This window comes from Rattus norvegicus, chromosome 2, assembly GCF_036323735.1.
Source record: "Rattus norvegicus strain BN/NHsdMcwi chromosome 2, GRCr8, whole genome shotgun sequence".
NCBI lineage: Eukaryota > Metazoa > Chordata > Mammalia > Rodentia > Muridae > Rattus > Rattus norvegicus.
Window position 1 is genome coordinate 238,190,232 of NC_086020.1, and position 22,660 is coordinate 238,212,891.

The 22,660-nt window shown below is 45.7% G+C and overlaps 1 protein-coding gene and 1 long non-coding RNA gene across 3 annotated transcripts; one reads left to right on the forward strand and one right to left on the reverse strand.

Moving 5' to 3' along the window:
- Positions 1–4,730: 4,730 nt before the first annotated feature.
- Positions 4,731–10,559, reverse strand: Samd13 (sterile alpha motif domain containing 13). The gene is made up of 2 exons (NM_020089.2): positions 9,760–10,559; positions 4,731–5,884 (listed from the first exon to the last, which is right to left on the reverse strand). Exons 1-2 carry the CDS (start codon positions 10,401–10,403, stop codon positions 5,857–5,859), a joined length of 672 nt encoding a protein of 223 aa, NP_064474.1. The 5' UTR covers positions 10,404–10,559; the 3' UTR covers positions 4,731–5,856.
- A 102-nt stretch (positions 10,560–10,661) lies between these two features.
- LOC120100965 (uncharacterized) lies at positions 10,662–12,971 on the forward strand. Of its 2 annotated transcripts, none has more exons than XR_005501393.2 (3): positions 10,662–10,814; positions 11,038–11,152; positions 12,441–12,971. It is a non-coding gene; the product is annotated as an uncharacterized LOC120100965 (long non-coding RNA). The 2 variants fall into 2 exon arrangements; XR_005501394.2 differs by having other exon boundaries at positions 10,678–10,814; positions 11,038–11,299.
- Positions 12,972–22,660: the final 9,689 nt, after the last annotated feature.

Here is a 22,660-nt window from a genome sequence, read left to right on the forward strand (position 1 = left end):
CTCAGGCTTCTGGTGTTAGAGCTGGTGGTTTCCCCAGTATCTGTTCTGATGTTCCTGACTAGGTGGACCCATGGCTCCCTGAAACAAAGGCTGTGGTTCCCTTTGCCTTGCAGACAGCATTGTCAAATGCCTCTGGCTGCCTGAGGAATCCCAGTGGACGCTTTCCTCCAACTGCATACAGGGAATCTTACCCGGAGCCACTGGGTTCAGCGTGACGGAGGGAATGACACCCCAAACACCACTTCTTTAAAGCAGGGACGCTGGCTGCTTGCTGGCCTTCGTGGCTGTTCCTTAAGACCATGTTTATGATCCTATAAATCCTGTAGTATTAATTTCAAGTCAGTTGGCTTCCAGTATGTAAGAGCTGAGTGCAATCCATTGAGGAAAGTGTATGAAACACAGTTTACCAAATGCCTCTGCTGCCTTTGACTCTCAAAGACGACGTTTCACATGGGTCGCCATGCCAGAGCTGGAGGCCTCCTGTCGAAAGCTTGCTTGCTTGCTTAATCTCACTTTTCTGGAAGCTTAAAGTCTCCAACCCAAGGTACCCCCTGGGTGGTGCCTGAGAGACAGCATAGCCTGTCTTGATGCATGTTCTCCCTTAGAAAACGGCGCACAGATATAGCTTCCCAGACAATGTAAGCCCTGCAAGTGACAGGCACATTCGGCATTATCCACCACCTTGCCCGGGACCCTGTGTCAAGCCAGCGGTGGGGTTGGATTTCAGCTCAAGGCTGAGTGTCATAACGCAGGTCTTTGCCTACAACACTCTCCAGCCTTGCCTGTCTGCTGAGGAGAGAGGCCAGCCTATGGTCTCATTCTGCAGAAGAAAGGCACATTTTCTAAGGGGAGAGGGATTTGTATCCCAGGCTTTCTTGATTCCTCCTTAGAAAACGGTAAAACACCCCCACTTCACTTCATAGGGGTGGAGTTTAGCTACCTGCTGTGGGTAACCAAGGACCTCTGTGTCCTTACTTACAGGGTGGTCCATCACTGGACATCACTGCTTGTCTCTGCGCAGCTCTCCCCCGGGGTTCACTGACTCCATGCGACTCTAAGAGGCAAATTGTCAGAATCGCCAAATGATCTTGGGTTTCATTACCTCTTGCTATCACACTGCCACAACTGGCCAGAACTGGTACCAGATTGCCTAGGGAGCTCCTGCCTGAACTTACAAGCTGCCCATTAGTGTGCAGGATACACCTCCTTCTCCTTCCTGGGGTTGCTCTTCGCTGTCCCAAAGCAGAATGAACAAGTTTTCCCTAAGAAGCATTTCTGTTCTGAAGGAGTGAGCTCTTTGAACGTTTAACTTCAGCCCCACATCATTACCGAGAAGCATTTCATGGCTCTGGGCCCAGCCCTGACCCCTGCAGATCCCATTTGTGAGGACTGTGGAAGGCAGATGAATCACTCACTACCAGTAAGGACATTTTCTCTCTCCCTTCCAAATCTAGCAGTGGTTTGGCAGCAGTGGGTTTTAGACTTTTGCAAATTAAATTCCCCCAAAGATGAATTTCACTAATGCAGTAAAAAGATGATTTGTGTTCCTGACGGTATATATTAAACTCCAAGGACATAAAAATAATTATATTCATTTGGTTATTTGTTAAAAACAAAATGAAGAGTGTGTCAGAAAGTGACCTTTTTTTTTTTCTCCTCTCTCCACATTGATGCCCGTTAGCTATCTGCTACCAAAATTAAATCTCATGAGGGATTGGAGGGAGAAAAGGGAAGTGATTGTGTAATTATATTTTAATCGAAATTTCTTTTAAAATAGTGCTCCTGCTCGTTGCATGCTCTGGTGCAATGTGGTGGGTTTTTTTTTTGTTTGTTTGTTTGTTTTCAATTAAATTGGCTTGCAATCTTTAATTCCTGAATTAACTTAATCTAAATAGGCTCTCTCTCTCTCTCTCTCTCTCTCTCTCTCTCTCTGTGTGTGTGTGTGTGTGTGTGTGTGTGTGTGTGTGTGTGTGTGTGTGTTATTAAAATAGTGTGGAGCACAGTTAAGTGACTAAAACCCAAGTGCCTTTGGAATCCAATTATTGCAAAGGCCTGGAGCTAAAATGGAAGGCATTCACACACTGGAAATTTCAGTTCCATTAGAAGTGTCCTAATATTATTTGTATCATTTAAACACACACGCATGCACACGCACGCATGCACACATAATGGCCAAAGGAAAACGTGTCCGTTTAAATTCCACTGGACAGAGACCAAGCTTGTGACCTAGACTTGCAATAACCATTGCATCTAATTTGTAGGGTCTCTGAACTCAGCGTTCAGTGTGTTGTGGGAAGAACAGAACAGCACGGACTTCCTTGAATCCCTCCCATTCTGGTATCCTGTGTGCTCGTGCTGTTAAAATTAATACCCATCAGTTCTCACATACATTTTACCATAAATGATCCTGGCATCCAGCCAGGCTTTTCCCAGTGCACACATGGTGTGCGTTCTCATGTGGCAAAGGCATTTGTGACCAGTTATAGACCAAGGCAACGCACACAGACATCCAGCGTGAGGAATAAAAGCTCTGATCTGCAGAAGTTACAAACCCTCATGTGGTATCATTTGCTCTGAGTGCCTGGTGACCCTTGGGTGGTAGTAACTACAAGTTGTTCCCAAATAGCCCTTGTTCTTCATATGCCTTAAAAGGAAAAAAAAAAGAACCCTGAAATTGAAGAAAGCTTGAGCAAGAAAGAGGTTCTAGAAACAGGCGTTGCCGCAGGCTGAGGAAGCTGCTGGACGCCTTCCGACCACGAGGGGCTGCTTTCATAACCACAGTTGCTCCACTTTGGTGTTATATGTTGTTAGGGCTTTGACAACCTGCAGTTCGGGATTGGCTCAGGCTCAGTGTCCCAGTCACTAGGGTATTCTTTGGCTTAGGTCACAATGTGCCCATCAATAGGGTGCAGGGCATATACTACAGAGAGAGACCATCTCTGGCCAGACTTTACTGCTCATGCAAGCTGGGTTAGGGCAAATCTATTTGAGTTCTGTAACAGAATGATGACGCTTGGGCTCTCACCTGGGTTTCTAGGTCCCCAGGAAATGAGTGTTTCTAGTGTCTCCACAGCTTCTGAATGTTTTGACTCAGTTTAAGATCAAGCATCAGAAATGTCCTAAAGAAAGACGTTCCAGTCCTCCTTCCTTTGCTTTCTCATTGGTTAAAATTCATGTGGTGATGGCAGCATCTATGACAGCAATTTGTGCTGTACAGTGACAGAGCAAGAAGACAGGGAGAGCTATGTGCCATGCTTGCCGAGGGTGTGTCATCAGTTCCCTTTCTTTGGACATTTAGGAAGGGACAACCTAGACCTGGATCTTGTGACACCAGCCGGTAATGAGGGCGAGGAGGGCAGTTTCTGTTCCTTCACAGGCGCTGTTTCCCATTGTCTCTGAGCTGCTAGAGCAGACGAGGTTTGGGGTGTCCCTTCAGTGATCCCTTGAGCTCTATGAGCTGAGACACTGATGGAATTTCACCGTTGCTAATTCCTTTACAGGAACTTTAACCAAACTCTTCCTTCTGCCCTCTTCTTCCTCTGCCCATGTCTTCACAGGCTCAGGGTGCTGTCTTGGTTCCCTCTGTCACTTCTCAGTGCTTAACTATGTTCTGCCTACTGTGTCTGTGCCCTGTGATGGAGTAGAAGATATCCTTTTTATAGTCATGTTTCCTATTTACAGTGCAAAGTGAAAACATTTAAGTTCTAGATACCCCATAAACTCCTTAACTGAAGTAATTTGAAACTCATTTTGTTGTTGTTTGAAAGAGGATATCCTGCAACCCAGGCTAGCCTCAAACTCAGTTTATCAACCCAGGCTGGCTTGAACTCCTGACACCCTGTACCTTCCTAAGTTTCAGAGTTTTGCCTCCATTCCTGGGTCAAATTTAGGGACCAGTGTGTGCTAGGCAGGCACTCTAAACAACTAAATGACATCGTTAGCCTGGAAGGCATCTTTGAATTTTGAATTATTCCCATTTTCTAGGTCTTTCCTCTCTCGTCTTTGGGTTTTATGTCCTCATAAAGAGCTATTGAGCGGAGTCCTGGGCTTTGGTTCCGAGCATCCACAGGCTGGCTCGAGATAGTCTGTGACTCCAGTTCCAGGTGGTCTGGTGTCCTCTTTTGTCTTCTGTGGGAACTAAAGATGCACATAAATACCTAGACATGCATGTAGACAAAACATCCATATGCAGAAAATATAATAAAAAAATAGAATTAGGTTTTGTTATTCAGAAAAATGATCCCTGTAGAGTGACAGGGTACTCTCTAAAACAGGGAGAGGCAAACTTCCTGCTAAGAGTCTTGTGTCAAAAAATCTTGACAGTAGTGATAGGCAAATTAAAAAAGTTTTTGTTAACATCCCACCAAAAATTGATTGTCGAACTATAATGAATGAATGAGATCTGCTGGGGTGATTTAATTTATACAATGCTCAAATCATATGGTTTATTTTTAAGAATTTAAAATTTACCATCATCACCATCATCATCATCACCATCACCATCACCACCACCACCACCACCATCATCATGACGTAAGTGTGTGAGTGTGAGTACACCCAGGGCTTGAACGCAAGTCCTCAAGTTTGGTGGCAAGCACCTTTACCCACTAAGCCACCTCATTCACTCTAAAGTTTTCTTTTTAAGGCATAACCTTCTCCCTGTGTTTTGAAGGAGATAGTAATCTTTAATCCTCAAAGAAGGGACCAAATGAGAAGACACCGAGGACATATCTGGTGAACTGAAACCGTGTTTTATTGCCATCACCAAGCACCAAATCCACGAGGCATGGACATGCATTACTCAGTGTCTCTTGGAACAGAGATGTAGCAAGCCTACTTTCTCAAGTTCTGGAAGACAGGACTCAAACCAGGGACCAGACACAGCAGAGGACAGCTAAAGAAAAAAACTATTCCAGCATCATGGAAGGCTATATATATATTATATAAAAATATTCTGTGCTATCAACAAAGCTTTGAGATCATCTATTAACTCTTGGCAAACTGCTTCAAAAAGAAATTATTATAAATGCAAACCATAAAAAAATAAGCAAAATAACAACAAAACACTAAATGCTTTCTTCAGCAATAAGGAACCGACGTGAGCAGGAAATATTCTTAACCCTGTGACAATGAGTTGATTACAGCAGATATCTCCAGTACAAAACCAGTGTCTCTTCTCAGAGAGAGTTCTGCTCCTGAAGGGGGCCCTGGTGTCTGTTCCATTCAAACACAGCATGGCACATCCTGGTGAAACCTTAGCAAGGCCAAGCGGAGAACCCTCTACAGAAAAAGGGTGTTGGCAGCACCATCCAAGGCACAGAAGTCTAGGAGCAGAGCGATTCCAGGGAGACAGCATTCCTCCTCGCTCTTCCCCTCCCCAGGGAGTTTTGTTTATTCCCATTTCTAAGCCTATAATCCAGGGACACACATTCCACTCCCACCCTTTTTTAAAACGGGGTTGACGGAAAACACTATGATGAAACAAAGGAAGTTCTTATAACACCAAAGCCCCTGAGTGGAGGAGTACCTAAGAGTCATCGACAGCCATCTTATGTCTGCTCTGTTTTTGCTCCTCCAGACAGAATCAGGCCAGTGGATGGACTGCCTCATCTATCCAACAGGATAACACTTCGCTGGATTTACATATACACGTCTAGCTATTCTGTTTGCAGAACAACATAAAACTAAATTACAACACTGTGTATTTTGTTCTGAGGACTGAGACCTCAGTGTGATTTTACTATGAAGAGATGTTCTTTAAATGCTTGGTCTGAAGAGGTTTTACATGATACTCATAGATTTTCAGAGCAGGCCCCAGTTTTAACTGAAGTCCCGTCAACACGTCATTTCTCGTCATCAAGAGCAGGGATTTTCCATCAATTTCCTAGAAGGGAAACAGAGAGGAAAGCCAGTCTGTGAGTAAGCCCAGGCATTCTTGTGGATGAAGATAAGGGAAGGCTGAAGGCAGAAGTCACACAATTTGTGCCTTGACTAAAACACTGCTGTGGTATTGAAATGCAATTTTCTATTGTATCTTCCAATTTCTCTCTTTGTTTTGAGATTGAGCATAATCTCTAGCTGATATTGTTTTCAAGATACCATTACAAGTCTTAAGAAACTCAGGGGCAAGTTTAAAACAGTATTACCTACCTCAGAGGACAGAAGTTGCTTCTGAAAGGAATACAGACATGCTCCAACCATAAAATACATTAAAATTTGCTAAAATTCCCTATATACTTTAAGTTTTAAAACCACTGTATTAATTGCAACAGACAGAGATAATCACTCTTAATTTACAGACAAAACAAGAATATAGCAAGAAGCCTACTGGCTCGAGACAAAATGAATTAGGGAAGAGGGATAAACTCTTGTCTACAGCCTTTGTATGCTGCTGTCTCCCTATCTCCCCACACCTCTTTCTCCTGTCAGGGAGAGAAAAGAAGGCTTTAAGGATATGCTAGGCCAGCACTCTACCCCCAAACCCTTCTCCCAGCCCACCCCTACTTAACATACAAAGTTTGTTATCTAGATGGCCTAAGTGAGCCTGACTCAAAGGTTTCTGGAAATTTTGTTAATTGAAATATTTGGCAATGGTAAACATGGAGAGTCTTTCTTCTGGTTATACCGCATTCTGAAAACCACTCTCGCCATGCTAAGGCTCCCTACCATGCTTCCTCTGGACAGATGAAGGTTGTGAGCACTAGGACCCAGCCAGCTGCCAATCCCTCTCTGCTGATTCTCTCAGGCAGGTCCTTCTGGTATTGTGGGGACCACAAAGGAGGAGAGTAAAATGGGCTTCTCCTAAGGAGATGCAGGCTGCAAATAGAGAGGGCGCTCTGACTTTACCAAGTGGAAGCTCCAGGCGTCTGTGGCCCTGCCTTTGTTATTGCTTACGTGTGGACGTTTCGTGTCTCTTAAGGCAGAACAGGTCCTTAGGAGGCATGGGTCAGATGTGCTTGAGTTTCGGTCATAGTTTTGCCTGAGTACTCCTGGGCTGATCTGGGTTGAAGATACAAGAAGACCCTCAAGTGGCTACATAAACTGTGACTCCTGTTTACTCTGGCTCATAGGGAGGTCATTGGTCCAACTCTCATCGACCTCATCAGGCTGTGGAGAAAATGGGTTGGGTTCTAAGAGTGTGGAGAAATAGCACCAGGTGGAGGGCTGGAGGACCTCCTACTGTCTTCTAGGAGATGTGGGAACATGGGGTTTCTAGGGAGATTCCATGCACCCAGTTGCATGTGCTCCTTGAGCTGAATGACACTACCTTGTCATTGTCCCCTCCGGTGCTCTCCATACCTCAGGTGATGCGTCAGCCTCTGTCACCACACCAGAAGAGGGCACTGCCTCTTGTGGCCCTACAGTGTTTTTCATTTGGGCAAATGTTTATTTTTCTTTGTTTTTCAGCTACTAAAATGGCTGCTAATGTGTGAGAGACAGCCACTGCCCAGGGCAAAGCCACTGCTCCTTCAGGGCAGAGTTGAGCATTACATACAGACCCAGGGTCGGACTCTAAAGTTCGTACCTCACACTGCAGTCAGTGGTCACGATTGCCCATCAAAGAGACATGCGTGAGTTCCAGTCACCTGTCAAATGATTTGAGGTGAACTTACTTGAGAAGAGTTATTGTCCCTACAGAATACCAGGAGCAGAGCAGAAGCCACTATGTGATGGCAGCAGAAACCAAGACACCGTGTTCCCACAATGTGACCACAGCATTCCAAAGTTTGGTGGCCTCAGCAGTCAGCTCAGCCTCCTCTCTGGATAAGGTGACCGTAACTGGGAACGCCTGAGACGCAGAGCTCTGCCTAAGACTCAACCCTCTATTTTTCAAACAGGCACCTCTGTTTTTAGACCCCGTTTTCATTTCTACCCAAGCAGACTTCCTTTACTAACTCAGTAAACTGCGGACAGAAGAAATCAGTGATGGCCAGGCATCCCTCTACGACTTGGCGTTTCTGCCCAGTGTGTCTGTGAAAATGCTGATGTCTGGGTTTTACTTGAGAGAAAACAGAAAAATCCTGTCTTATGTTCCAATTTGATGTCTTTCTGTTGTCCTGGAGACACACTGAAGCTCACAGAGGAGCGGGGGCAGAAGGATGCATCTGGAGATGTCACTGTGCTGAAATGCATTGGTATCAACTCCCACACTTTCCCCTTTGACCCATGCTCTCGAAGCTCAGACCCAGAATGCAGTACTAGGTGCATTGTGAGCTTCGGGTCAGGCAGGCTGCAATCTGAATCCTGTCACCACAACCTAGGGGGCAGACAAGCACAGGGAATGATGTAGCAGCAGGGCGTTCTGTTCGTTCTGAGCTATATACTTATCCATCTTCTAGTGCATCTGGCAGCGTGACGCCCTCATCTGTGTGTACTAAGCACATGTGCCCTTAATGTACCTAGCAATGTGTGAGCAACCTTGGACCCCAGCTGCACTAAGCTACAATACACCCCACTCCAAAGCAGGGATGTTTCTCCTCCCTTTTGCAAATGATAGGCACTGACAGAAAGCAGTGCGTTCTGAGCCCAGGTCTACTCTCTGCCTCCTTTCCACATCTTTGCGGAAATGAGGGATGTAGGTGTGTCCCCACTCGGGGTGAGAAAATTCACCAGATGAAAGTTTTCAAGAACTGCACAAAATAACCCACCTCATCAAAAATCGCATGCACAGGGAAAGCCCCTAGATTAAAAGAGCTAATAATTTGTTATTTAACTTCCATAATAGATTGTAATTGCAAATGAAGCCCAGTTTTCCCGCCAAGCAGCCAGGACCACACTGTGACTCTATCAGTAGCTTTCCTGAGGAGAAACTCACTCAGATGCCAGCCGCTCATTACTACGGATTGAAGGGGTGAAGTGAGACCAACTGACTCCGGCCCAGCCTAACAAACAACCCAAGATTCTGTAAATACATCCCAATTAAAGCCAGAGCAAAGAGATCATTAATTTGTAGGCTGGGATTTCTGTGTTAATAGACAAGCATTTGCTAGCTTCACTGTCCTCCTGGATAAGCAAACTCCACATTCCTGCTGGGCCAGAAAGTTAAAATTTTTGTCTACTTAGAGAGTTCCAGCAAGTACTGATTCAAGCAAGGGGTAGAGAAATACAGGGTGAACTCCTGATGGAGACAAGGAGGACCCAGATTTATAAATCAAGAAGAGGGAGTGGTCACTTAGACCGAGGACCTAATACTGCATCTCTTTAAGCCTCGTTTCCTCTAGATGGAGAAAGCAGCACCTGATTGCACCTCTGGCTGGATTCAGAGAACATCTATTGAGTAGCCAACACATGACAGCAGATAAACCCTTAACGAAGTACTTCTCACTGTCTCTGTCAGCATTAATCTATGTGGAAGACACTTGATCATGATATGAACCATGGGAAATGCGTGGGAAGAGAGACTAAAGGAAAGTACAGGAGCAGTCACCAAGAAGGGGACCACTGTGTGGGAAACGGCACGGGAAGAACACCGAGACTCTGCTTTTCACTGTGGTGTGGTGTCCGGCCCCACACCCTGGCTGAGGAAAGAAAGCTCAGTTCTGAGAGGACAGGCCGGAGGTCAGCTCTGCTCTTCATGGGCTCTCTGTGTTAGTACCTGACCCACGACAACACTCCATCATGGAGGGAGCTTCGGGCTAACCAACCCCCTACCCCCCTGTCTATACTATCCCTCCCAGATTCCAACTGTCTCCGACAGCCATCAAGACACACAAATCTCATTTGCAACTCCTGGTGAAGACGACAATGGCTGTTCCTTACCAACCACGTGAGGGATTCCAACGAAATAGCCGTTCGTTCTCTATTTTCTTTGGTCCTTGAATGTTCTCTACAACTCTCTTTGTGACAACTCTCTTACCATTCATTATCTGGCTACAAGTGGTGACCAGTCTGAACTTTCCCATTCCATGGCTTATATACGGCACAAAGGCTTCAGAGTCATCGGGACTCGATTTGGATTCTTGGGACACAAAAGTAGAAAACCCTGTGTCTATAATGGGGGTGACTGTAAAGAAGTTGGAAGAACCTCTTCTGGAATGCGTCATGGGACCAGTGAATAAATAATCTCCTGAAAAAAGGTCTTCATCTTCGATGACCGTCTGGAAGGTGCGGCGTGGCCTCCGAGAGCATATTTCTTCTTCCCAATTGGTTTCGTCTCTGCCGTCACCTCTGATGAGCTCCTCTTTGGTCCGGCTCCATCGGGACCTGTCATAGTCCTTTCGCTTCTTGGCATCAGATAAAATTTGATAGGCTTCTGCGACTTGCTTGAATTTCTCCTCGGCTGCTTCCCTGTCTCCGGGGTTCTTATCTGGGTGTACCTGCAGAGCCAGCTGGTGGAAAGCCTTCTTGATATCAGAGGACGACGCGTCCTGTGGCACCCCGAGTACTTTGTAATAGTTCACCATGTTTCTTCAAATAGCCTGGCCCCACCAAGATGCAGGGTTGAGATTTTGAAGAATTTCCATATAACTTCAGAACGGAAGGTGTTCAACTACTCAGGTTCACAGGTTTGAATTTCCTCACATGGTTCTTGGGGTGAAGCCTCTTCTGGTGGACAAACTGCTCTTCAGTGCGTTGGCCTTTTACATGCTACCACACCCCTGTCCTGCCTTTGTTGGTGGGGAAATGACTATGAGGTCATCACTTCAGCAACTCAAACTCTCAGATGCTGTGCCTACCTTGTTTCCATGGTGATGCGGAATCTGAGGAGGGCACTCCAAAAACTGGAAAGACCTTATCTGATTCAAAGACACACGCACAAGAAGCAAGCACTCGGTGTCTTGTGAACAGAGAGAAGCCACTTGTGTAGCTAAAAGGTATTTTGCTTTGCTTGTTTTTAACAGCCACAAGCCAGCAGACTCAACATCTACTTTGGGTCACTGTGGGAGCAAATGCTTTCCGTGCCCTCTTCCGTGTCACTGGGGTTTGCCTCTGTGGTCTTTAAAATGATTTTATTTTACTGTTTTATGTGTATGTGTTTTGCCTGTACATATGTCTGTGTACTGCTTATGTGCAGTGCTATGATCTGTTTGCATGCAGGGTCTGCAGAGGCTACAAGGAGAAAGGGTTTATTCTGGCCTCCTGTTCAAGGTGCCTGCATGGTGGCTGAATCAAGGCAGCAGAACTTGAAGCAGATGATCACATGGGATCCATGGTGAGGAAGAAGACAGCACTGACTACATGCTATGGCTTGGCTCCATGGCTCTGTGTATGGACAGCCCAACTTCAAATGTGTGCGTGGCTTTTCCCATGTCAGTCAATACAAGCAAGAATACTCCCCCCACAGGCAGTCATGCTGCAGGTTTGTCTCCCAGGTGATTCTAGACCCTGACACATTGAGCACTAGATGTCTCATTGCCCATTCCATAGGACACACAACTTCACATTCCCCATACTGCATGGTTTAGTATAGCCTTCCACTGACTTATAGCATGGAGACAGGAAGGTGGAGGTGAGGGGGAGGAGAGAGGGGAAGGGTGGAGGTGAGAGGGGAGGGGAGGGGTGTAGAGGAGAGGGGAGGGGTGGACACTGGTCTATGGTTTGTGACAGTGGTCTGCTTATGTTTAGAACCCATTACTGACACGCCATCAGCTCGATAAGCCTGATCACTGCAGCACCAAGACCCAACTTCCTGTCTTCTCTCCCTCTTACAAACCCACCTTTCATTCCAACACCATGTTCTGCCACATTCCAAGACCCCTTTACATCCTTCTATGTGAAGTCCACGGTTGACAGGGCAGCCATTCTCCCACTAATCCTTCAATGCATCCCTCTAAGACTAAAGTCTTTGTGTGCCTATGCTATGAGCACCCCAGCCAGGAGGATCCTGTGATTCTAACTCCCAATTCACTGCTGCCAACAACAAGGGAACAAAGCCGGGATGACACCCCCCACCCCCCACAACCACAGCAGGGCAAGTACAAGATGGAGCCAGTTTCCTTCACTTCTTCCTTTTCCACTCTCCTTGGCGGCCATTTTTAAGGGCTACTGCTGTTCTCTTGTTTCTAATTAAACCTCGGCCCCCACTTCAATCTAAGTGGAACAAACAAAAGAACAAAAACAAAAAACAAAAAGAGAAACTGGCAGGATTTCCAAAATGTCTCCCCAAGACGGCGCATTGGGTCCTCCAAGGAATGATCCAAATGGTGGTTCATTAGTTAGGTCTAACTAAACTGTAAACTTGGACTCCAAGGTAATTTGTGGTGTTGATTCAAAAGTCTAGGGACTGGAAAATGTTGAGGTGGATGATGTAAGTCCTGGTGAGCATCTGAAGACCTGAGAAGTGAGAGCTACTATGTTTGATGGCAGAAGACAGATACCTCAGGTTCCACAGGAGAGATTCATTCTTCCTCCGTGTTCTACTTTCCTTTGTTGCTATGATAAAAGGTTCTGACAAAAAGTGATTGAGTTCAGGAAAGGATTTATGTGGCTTATACTTCCAGGTCAAAGGTCCATTGCTGAGGGAAGAAGAGGGAAGTGGTGTCACCGCAGGAAGCTCGGAGGAAGGCTGCTTGCTGACTTCTCACAGGCTTGGCATGGCTATGTCCCTGAGTACTCTAGTACTTCTGATGCAAAGACTGCCCACACGGGCGGGGCCTCCAACACAACTACCAAAGTAGACGGTCCCTTGGCAAACAGAGCGCAGCCCAACCTGACAAGGACAATTACTCAATTGAGACATTTTCCCCAGCTGACCCCAGACTACGTAAAGTTGACAGTTACATTAACTAAGACACTCTATGTTTACTTTCTACTGAGGACATCATTGGCTGGATGATGCCTGCTAACCCGGGTACACTGATTCAAATGTTAGTTTCCTCCATAAACACCCTTGTAGATACACCCAGACCATAATCCTGCACTAGCTATCCGGGTACCCCTTACTTTGGTCAAGTTCACACATAAAGTGATCATCACTTTGCCTTGATCATTCTTTTATATGTTTTAAATAAAATATTTTAAAGTTTTATTAACCAACTGAACCATCATATATTATGGTTAGGATTACATTATAAAATTTTATTGTAATAAAATTTATATCGTTGACTGGTGAGACCCCAAAACCATGGTGACCTGAGTATCATCCACAGAATCCATGTGAAGGTGGGTGGGGAGAAGTGACTCCTTAATGTTGTTATCTGCCCTCCACATATATGCTCTGAGATGTGTGTTCCACTGTACCATATACACATGTAATTAATTATAAATAGTAATTAAAGAATGTTTGATTTTTAAATTAAATTTTAAATTAACTATGCAATGTTAACCATTTCTGATTATATAGTAACATAGTAATTATTCTTACCATGTTGTTCAGTGTTTACTCTTAATTTTGCTGTCATTCTAATAAACTTTATATTTATTATGGGTGACTCAGATCCTGGTGACCACTAATATGCTCCTGGATCTATGAGTGTCTACTTTAGATATGTCATATAGATGAATTAATATAACAATTACTTAGCATGTTCTCAAAGTTCATCCCTGTTGTACTCCTTTTTATGGAGGAATAACTGTTCATTTTATGCACACATCTTCTCTACCTATTTACTTCCTCATGGCATTTGGGTTGTGTCTGCCTGGTTATTGTGAATGATGCTTCCATGGCCCTTGCACAAGTGCAGGCAGCCGAGCTTTCTCCTTGATTTATTTTTGAAGAACTGCTGAGTCATGGTAATTTATGCCCAACTTTCTGCTGAGCCATGGTAATTTATGCCTGATTTTCTACAGAGCCACTGAACAATTTTCCAGAGTGCTATACCATTTTATATTGATCTTCGGGACACAAAGTTCCAGTTTCCCTACATTTGGGCTCCTCTACAAGCAGTGTTAGCTCCCTTCCCAGGGGGAGTTCTGCTTCGTTTAACTGTTCTCCACTTGCTGTCATTTTAATTGGTCTAATTCTTTTGGCCACTTCCTGCATGTAAATAAGTCTAGACTTATGAAAGAGAGCACAACATCCTCACAAGCTTCCGGTATCTGTCTCTCCCTGTACTTGCCTGCCTTCCACTTACTCCTGTGTGACAAAGGTCGGGTTCTCCAGCCTCCTCCCCACCTGCACCACTGAAGTTCCCCTGGCCAACTTCCCAGATCCTGCTGGACATGGCCTTTAAGAGGAATTTTGAACTTGTTGATTAGTTTACTCTCCATAAAACCCTCCCCCTTCAGAGATTTCTAGAAAACTTATCATCAGTGTCCCCCTATTTCTAAGGGTGTCTTCTCAATTGTTTCCCAAAGGCTCCAGAATGTTTCAGTGTCACCAGTCAAGGTTCAAGTTTTCAGGTGTGTGTGTGTGTGTGTGTGTGTGTGAGAGACAGTCCCAGTCATAGTCACAGACCCCTCACTGTTGGATCTAAATTCCTCAGTGGATCCTCAGGGCCTCTCTTCAGCTAGGTGAGCCAAGTTCTTCTCTATACCCTGCCTGCCTTTCAGCCCCATGAGCTCTTCAATCTGCTCAGCGCTCTCAATACAAGTGTCTTGGAGTTGCCAAGACAAGTGTTTCACGGCCCCATATTTTGGTGGTTGGTCTTTCCACTGCATGTGAAGGGCCCTAGGGCTTTCACCAGCCTTACATGCATCCACCTCAGGTCAAGGCTAGGCCAGGTTCCATTCTCCACCCACAGGAACATTCTTGAGTAGAAAGTTCTCAGAATGTACTGACTGATGCTTGCTAGCCAATAGATTTAAAGGTCAATATGCTTAGCCAATAAGTTTGAACTGTAACCTTGCTGAGGTAATCTGTGCCCCTAAAAAGTATAAAAACTGCTTTTAATATCCATTTGGGGTTGCCTTCTAGTCACTCGCCTTGAGGGACTAATTGAATGTTGACCCCCACAAGCCCAAAAACACACCTCTTGCTTTTGCATCGGTCTACATCTCGGAGTCTCACTCAGGGGTGTCTCGAAGTAAGTACTACTGACCGAGGGTCGTGGTCTTACATCACAACTACAGAAATCCCTAAACAAACAAGTAAGTGTTCCATGCATGGCTCTCTTTCTGGTTTACGGTTGGTTTTGTCTCCAACAACTGATTTAGCTGCTTAGTTTAGTCTATGCAAATAAACTAAATAAACAAAAATATTTTAAGTATCTTTCATTACCAATTTTGCCTTCAATTAACTCCCTTTGGCTACGTTCTGTTAGCATTACTTATTTGCTTGCTCTTTAACTCTTTTCTTAATCTTTAAGGACTGAAGGGAGTGAGTTGCCACATCCCCTATATACGCACTGTACTACAGAATAAGCAATTCCGAGTTCCCCCAGCAAGCATCCGAGTTCCTTGGATATATTCACTGCTGGTCACACAAAATCTGACTAGGTAAATCAAGTTTCCCCCCAAGGTGTGAGGCCCAATTTGGCCCAATTTAGAGCTGAATTTGTCAAGAAGCTAGAGAAACTCACGGTCCACTTCAACAATTTCGTACATACGTTTGTCACAATTTTGTGACATATTCAAAGCAGGGCTCCAGCGTGAACCTGAAGCTTCACGAAAGCAGGGCTCTTGGTCTAATGAGGATCCTGAACCTCCAGCCACCACACTTGCCTGGGTTTGGCCACAGAGTGCGCCGTTGTTCTGATAGGCTGCCCACAGAGCTACTGGCTTTTGAGAAGTGGATTTGGCAAAATGCAGGGAGACAAAGTTCTGTTTGTTGCTTTTGGGATAGTGCCTTCAGAATTTGTTCAATGTTAGCAGCCACAAGCCAGGTGAAAGCAAAGCCTACCCTTCTGGTTTCAGAGTCTGACTTACGCGGATGGGTATCTCACACGAGAGACAGAGTCTGACTTACCCGGATGGGTATCTCACACGGGAGACAGAGTCTGACTTACCCGGATGGGTGTCTCACACGAGAGACAGAGTCTGACTTACCCGGATGGGTATCTCACACGAGAGACAGAGTCTGACTTACCCGGATGGGTATCTCACACGGGAGACAGAGTCTGACTTACCCGGATGGGTATCTCACACGGGAGACAGAGTCTGACTTACCCGGATGGGTGTCTCACACGGGAGACAGAGTCTGACTTACCCGGATGGGTGTCTCACATGAGAGACAGAGTCTGACTTACCCGGATGGGTATCTCACACGGGAGACAGAGTCTGACTTACCCGGATGGGTGTCTCACACGAGAGACAGAGTCTGACTTACCCGGATGGGTATCTCACACGAGAGACAGAGTCTGACTTACCCGGATGGGTATCTCACACGGGAGACAGAGTCTGACTTACCCGGATGGGTATCTCACACGGGAGACAGAGTCTGACTTACCCGGATGGGTATCTCACACGGGAGACAGAGTCTGACTTACCCGGATGGGTGTCTCACACGGGAGACAGAGTCTGACTTACCCGGATGGGTGTCTCACACGGGAGACAGAGTCTGACTTACCCGGATGGGTGTCTCACATGAGAGACAGAGTCTGACTTACCCGGATGGGTATCTCACACGGGAGACAGAGTCTGACTTACCCGGATGGGTGTCTCACACGAGAGACAGAGTCTGACTTACCCGGATGGGTGTCTCACATGAGAGACAGCCTGTGGGCTAAGGGAAGGTAGTAAGAGTCAGATTAATTTGCCACTTTGAGTTGCATGTTATTTTGTTAGGATACCCTGAGGGGGAAAATGATCTCAGTGATACACAGTGTTCCAGAAATAAAATGACTGATATCACTCACTCACTCACAGGAATGCGGCACAGTCAGAATCACGTGACAGGGACTAAATGTCAATTCTCTGCCTGTGTCTTCCTTCTACACTGCGAATACACGTGAGTCAGAAGGATGGAGATAGAGGAGTGAAATGACTGCACAATCCTGGGAGGACTACCTCTGTAATCTGGGAGCACAACACAACCCTTGGGAGGACAATACAACCCTTGGGAGGACTACCTCTGTGACCTGGGATCAGATCCAGCTTGAGTGGTGAAGGGTTGTGGAGAACGCATTGTCATGAGGTGACACTGCTTAAACCAGAACATGTTGCATATTAGCCTTGGAGTCTAATACAGTGAATCCCATCATAGTGTTCTGGGATAGAAGGAGGCATTTTTGCTGACATCAGGCAACCCATGCCCCTGGGTAGGCATTAGTTCTTTTTTTTTTTTCTTTAATCACCCACTTAAAAAAAGCCACTAAGCCTCAAGTTACTTCCGTGTCTTGCTCTATGCCTCGGGGAGGTCTACTTCAGAAGGATGACCCATCTCAAGATGGTATCTTGGACTCAAAGTTGGAGTGTAGGCAATGTTCCATTGCTTAACTCAACATCAACTATGTAGACAGCTGCGTCCTATCAAAGCAGACATCGCAGGACCACCAAGTGACTGTGAAGAAATGAGGAGACAATAAGCCAAGGGAATGACTCTACTCATGGCTGTTACTAGGATACTTGGGAAATCAGTCACTTTATCAGAGTTTGTGGGATGATGGTGCTGGTGCTTGGTCATCCATGCCTCCACCCACTTTCCCTCCCAGTGGATCCTCCTACAGAGCCATGTCAGGGAATCCAGTTGCTTAAAGTCCCCCAGAGGTTGAAGAGCAGCGTTCCAATGCCAGCAGCCACCAGCTGAAGCCAGGGAGGACCACATCCCGAGCCATGGAGAGGCCTGGTCAGAATAGCAATGTGGCCTGAGCCCTGTGGTCCTGATGCTAGGCTTTAGTCTTAGTGGTGCGGATGACACACTTCCAGCTGAAGCTTGGCTTCAGCGAGGCTTGTCAGAAAATCTGATGCAAGGCTTTGAGCCACAGGGAAACTTAATAGTTCCAAGTGCGAAGTGAAGTGGGAAAGGAGGCTAGTCAGCTTCAGGTAGCCAGCTTTGGGTTAGAGTCTCTCGTGAGGGCAGAGTAGACAGAGCAGCACAGCGAGCTACTTCAATTCCTCCAGAAGGGGCACTCATCCTACCATGGGACCCCACCCTTAGGATCTCATCCAAGCCTCATTTCCTCCCAAAAGCCTTTGCTCCTCGGATCATCTCATTTAGTGTTAGGTTTTCACTGTGGGTCTTGGGGAACTCAAACATCCAGGCTGTAGGGATCAGCTCTGAAGCAATGCACTGGGGCCCATTCTTTTCAAGGATGGTTTAATGGTGGTTCTCTGTCTCTGCACTGCTCCTGCCCAATGGTGAGTCTAGTGCTGGGGAGATTTTAAAGCTGCTTTACTGTGGGGTTTTTGGTTGCTATGACTTAACAGTGTTCCTGAAAGGGACCTAGCTTTGGGCTGGAGGTGACCTTCAGTGTTCATCTCAGGATAAGCCCAGTGAGTGCTGACATGAACATAATTGCCAGGGAGATGCTGGAGGCAAAGGTATGGGTGGAAGACGCAGGTAAATGTGTTAGAGGCCATGCCTCCATCCCTATGAATCACATCATGACATGGCATACCATCATGTGACAAGCCCCTGATCTATAATTCCTCCAATGGGACTGAAGCTATCAGAGCGGGAGAAAGAGCTGAATCACTTCCAGAGATTAATTCAAGGCCCACTCCTTATCCACCAAGCTACCTCCAATGAATGAAGGAATCAAATTTTGGGACGGGCACCATCTTCCGGGAATTCGTTTACCAAGCTCAAGAGTTGGCAGACTAGATACAGCGATGTTGTGAGGGATTTCTCAATGAAAGGGTTCCAATTTACACCTCAGTGTTCCCAGTGCCAGAATGAGTCATCCCTGGGAAGAAAATGCCACTGCTGGGCCAAACTCTGTACTGACCAATCTCACTTGCAAGACTGTGTAGAGTCTGTAAGGCCCAGAGAGCATGCTGTTCCCTACCTGGGGTGTCTGCAGTTGTCTGAGCATTAGATGCAGCCTGGGAAGGTTGAGCATCTGGGAACCTGGCCAGGAAACCTTTTACCTGAGCCCCTTTTCTGTAAGCCTTTTACGGAATCACTTAAATTTAATTTTAGAAGCAAGCTACTCAATTTCAATGACACAAATGGACATTGTACCATTAAAAACCAAAATAAAAATATGTTCTAGACATATTAGTTTCTACTTTCCAACTTGAGCTATTATTTTTCACTAGGATTTTAACATAAAAGTTTTCAGGCATGAGGAAAATAACGTTCTGTGAATACTTACATCCTTCCTCTTAAATTCCACAATTAAAATTTTCTAAATGTACATGTATATATACATAAACATACATATATACATATATACATATACATACATACATATACATACACACATATATACATACATATATACACATGCATATATACACATACATATATACACATATATATACACACATATATGTATATACCGTTCCTCAATACTTCAATTCTTATGTCACTGTTGAGTATTCCCGCAGTTTATTTTCCTATAAATATAAAATTTATAGGCCATGTAACATAAGGATAGGAATAATTTGCACAAGCTAGTGTCTGTGCAGTGACTACATATGTAGACACCTTCCGTCCTGATCAGGATACAGTGAGTGGTACAGAGCCTTCTTGTCCCAACTCTAGTGGTCTGAATGGGAATGTCTCCCATAGGCTCAACTGTAAGCACCTGATGGCTGGTTTGTGGTACTGTTTGGGAGGGTGAAGAGATGTGGTCTTGTTGGAAGTGTAACACTGTGAGCCGGCTTTGCAGTCCTACTCACAGGCTCTCCCCAACACTGTCTCTGCTGTGTATGTGTGGTTCAAGATGTCAGCTATCAGCTTCCTGCTCCTGCCGCCATGCCTGCCACACACAATTCTTATCCATGGGGACCATCAGTCCAAATGGATTCTTTCTTTTGTAAGTTGTCTTGGTCAGTGTGTTTTATCACACTAGAAAATTAATGAATATACTACCCCTTAGTAAGACACACAGACACACAGACACACAGACACACACAGACACACACACACACACACACACACACAGAGACACACACAGCACCTGTAATTCTAGCCTCTATCAACAAAAGAATGTTGGCATCACCATAAGGTCCCCTCATATCTCTTCAGAAATCATTCCCCATCCCCACCTATTCATATCCAAGTACTGACTTTTTTTTAATTTGGCCACTTGATCTGTTTTACCAGTCTGAAAATGTATCGGGCCCATTTGGCATGAACTCTGGTGCATGATGCTTCTCTCATCCAGTATGATGTTGTTGATATTTATCTAAAATGCCGTATACATCAGGGATTCATTTGTTTTCACTACTGGGTGCTACTTCATTATGTATGCATCTCAGCCTGAGCGCTCAGTTTGCATTCAACTGTCAACCCAGGCTTCCGAGTTTTGACGGACAACTACGGGAAAAGCTGCTGACAGCCATTGCGGGCAGGTCTCCTTACAGACATGCTTTGGTGACTACCGGGGAGTCAACCTGCTGATCTCAGTAGGTGTGAGTGTTCCTTTCACCAGCAATGTGGGAGCATCCTGTTTCGCTCCACACCCTCGTTTGGCATCAACTCTCTTTCTAATTTTGATTCTTCTGGTGGGCGTAGACTCATTTACGCTTCTATTTTGGCAAATTTTCCAAACTGGCAAAAAGATAAATATGTAGAAGGACCAAGTTTGAAGGAAATGCTCTGGAGGAGATGGCCTATGTGGCGTCTAAAGGGTTACTTTATCTGAATTTGGGCCGTGCTAGTAAGCTCTGGTGACAGGATATGAGACATAGCCAGACACTCTCTTCAGCTTCCACTCTCTCACCCAGACTAGGAGACAGTGAGGGTAACTACACTGCTCAGAGACTGCAGGCTGCTATGTGAGGGGTAGGAGCTTTGTGTTCTGAAGGGAAGACCATAAGCTCTTCCCCTATCTGCCTCTTGGAGGGCCATTCCCGGGGACCTGGCTCAGCCTACTCCATGGAGTCATAGATTACCCGGAGAAGAGGTGCCTGTTCTTCCCTGTCTCTGATGTCAACTCCTGGGCCCCAGAGAAAGAAATTAACACTTTTGAGTATCAACACCATGCCAAGACCTTTGGGGGAAATTTGTATAGTTTTCCTTTAAATTGTCAGAACAACATCCTTGTCAATCAGGTATGAACGATTGAGGTGGCAAGGAACCTTGTCTCTCCAGTTACCTGTTCCTGAAATGCACCGGCTTGCTCCTCAAATCCCGCCGTGCGGAAATAATTGACAACGTCCATCACAGCCCAGTCTGCGGGATCGGGAGGCCTCTCATTTTCCATGGAACTGCAAAATACAAATCCAGTCAGAGTGAGGCATGCATGCAGGAGCCTGGTGCTCCCTTCCCTCGGAGCCTAGCCCAGTCTACCCACAGAAGGAGCCATGATGTTTCCTCTGCGTCTTGGTTTCTTGTGACCACTACTCATGCTCCAAAGCCAATGCTTTCTTAGTGAGGTATCTGACCTTTAATGAAAATGATTCTCACAAGTGCCTTCTCTCTACTTATTTTTGGTGGGCTATAGCTTAATAGGCCTGTTGTAAATTTAGTATGAATGGTCACTGTACAATGTAACTCAGAAAGCCATTCCTTTAGATGGCTTCTCTGCTGCATTCTGCCCCTTCCTTCTCTCTACCTGATGAAACCTTACCATTCCTACCCAACTCAAGGGTCTCCTCTGCTCTAAGGTACTTTCTGGCGCTACTAAGAAAGTAATTAAGCTATAACCTGCTCTGAGACCCAAAACTCCATTCAAATTACCATCGTAGTACCTGCCATCCTGGGGTCAACACTGTTTTCAGGACTCCAGTGAGAAATGTAGACCAAAGATACACATATGAACCTGGCTGGTTCTCACGGTGTCATTCTGAGTGTGAAGCATGTGCTTGAGGAAGTCAGTCAGCATTGTTCAAATGCATTACAGTGATTAGGTAGGTGGAAATCAGGCATCTGTTTGAGAGGCTCAGGTAACCCTTCTCAGTGGTTCAGAGAGGTGGGAAAAATGACAGCAGGAAAGAAAAGCACCCCCTGCAGTGTCTGGGGCTGTCTCCTTTCACACTCACTTCAGATGGATCTGTCTATACTTCACCCAAAGGAGTTCCCAGAGGTCCATCTGGTCATATTGTTTCTCTGATTAAATCCTTCAACAGCTTCCTGTTCCTGTGACAAATTCCCACAAGCTTAACAGAAGTCCTTCAGGTCAAAAACCTCCACTTCCCCAACTAGGAATGCAATTGGGAGCAAAAGACCCCTATATGCACCTGGTGTTCTGAGAGGATGCCGATCACCAACAGACTGGAGACGTACAGCTGCTGCAAGTTACTTGAACAGCTAGGAAGGACATGACCCTCCTCTGCCACAAGTCAGATCTAGAACATTTCATCAGAAGCACGGTCTAAAAGGCCATCATCAGGGGTTAACATAAAGACATCAGGTGAAGATTATTCCAAGATCTGTGGTAGGGATGCAGTCAGCCAAGGAGCCATGACAGAGTTGGAGGCCACACTGAGAAGTCCAGACTTCTAACAGAAGCGGGAAGTTGGTGAATGGTCTTATGGGAAGTGGGTGGTCTAGTTGAGGCACATCTACAAGAGTATTGGAGAGGAGTGAGATGGGGAGACGGGGTGTGGATGAGAAATGTACTGCAGTTACCTCTGCAGGTCAGATGAGAGTAGTGGAAAAGGAAAAAGAAAGGCATGGCCTAAAATACTACATGATAATATCAGCCTGGCTCGGTGGTGGGCAAGACACAGAGAATGCAGGGGTAGACATTCCACGAAGCTGAATGGATGGTGGTGCCTTCACTGGCACCAC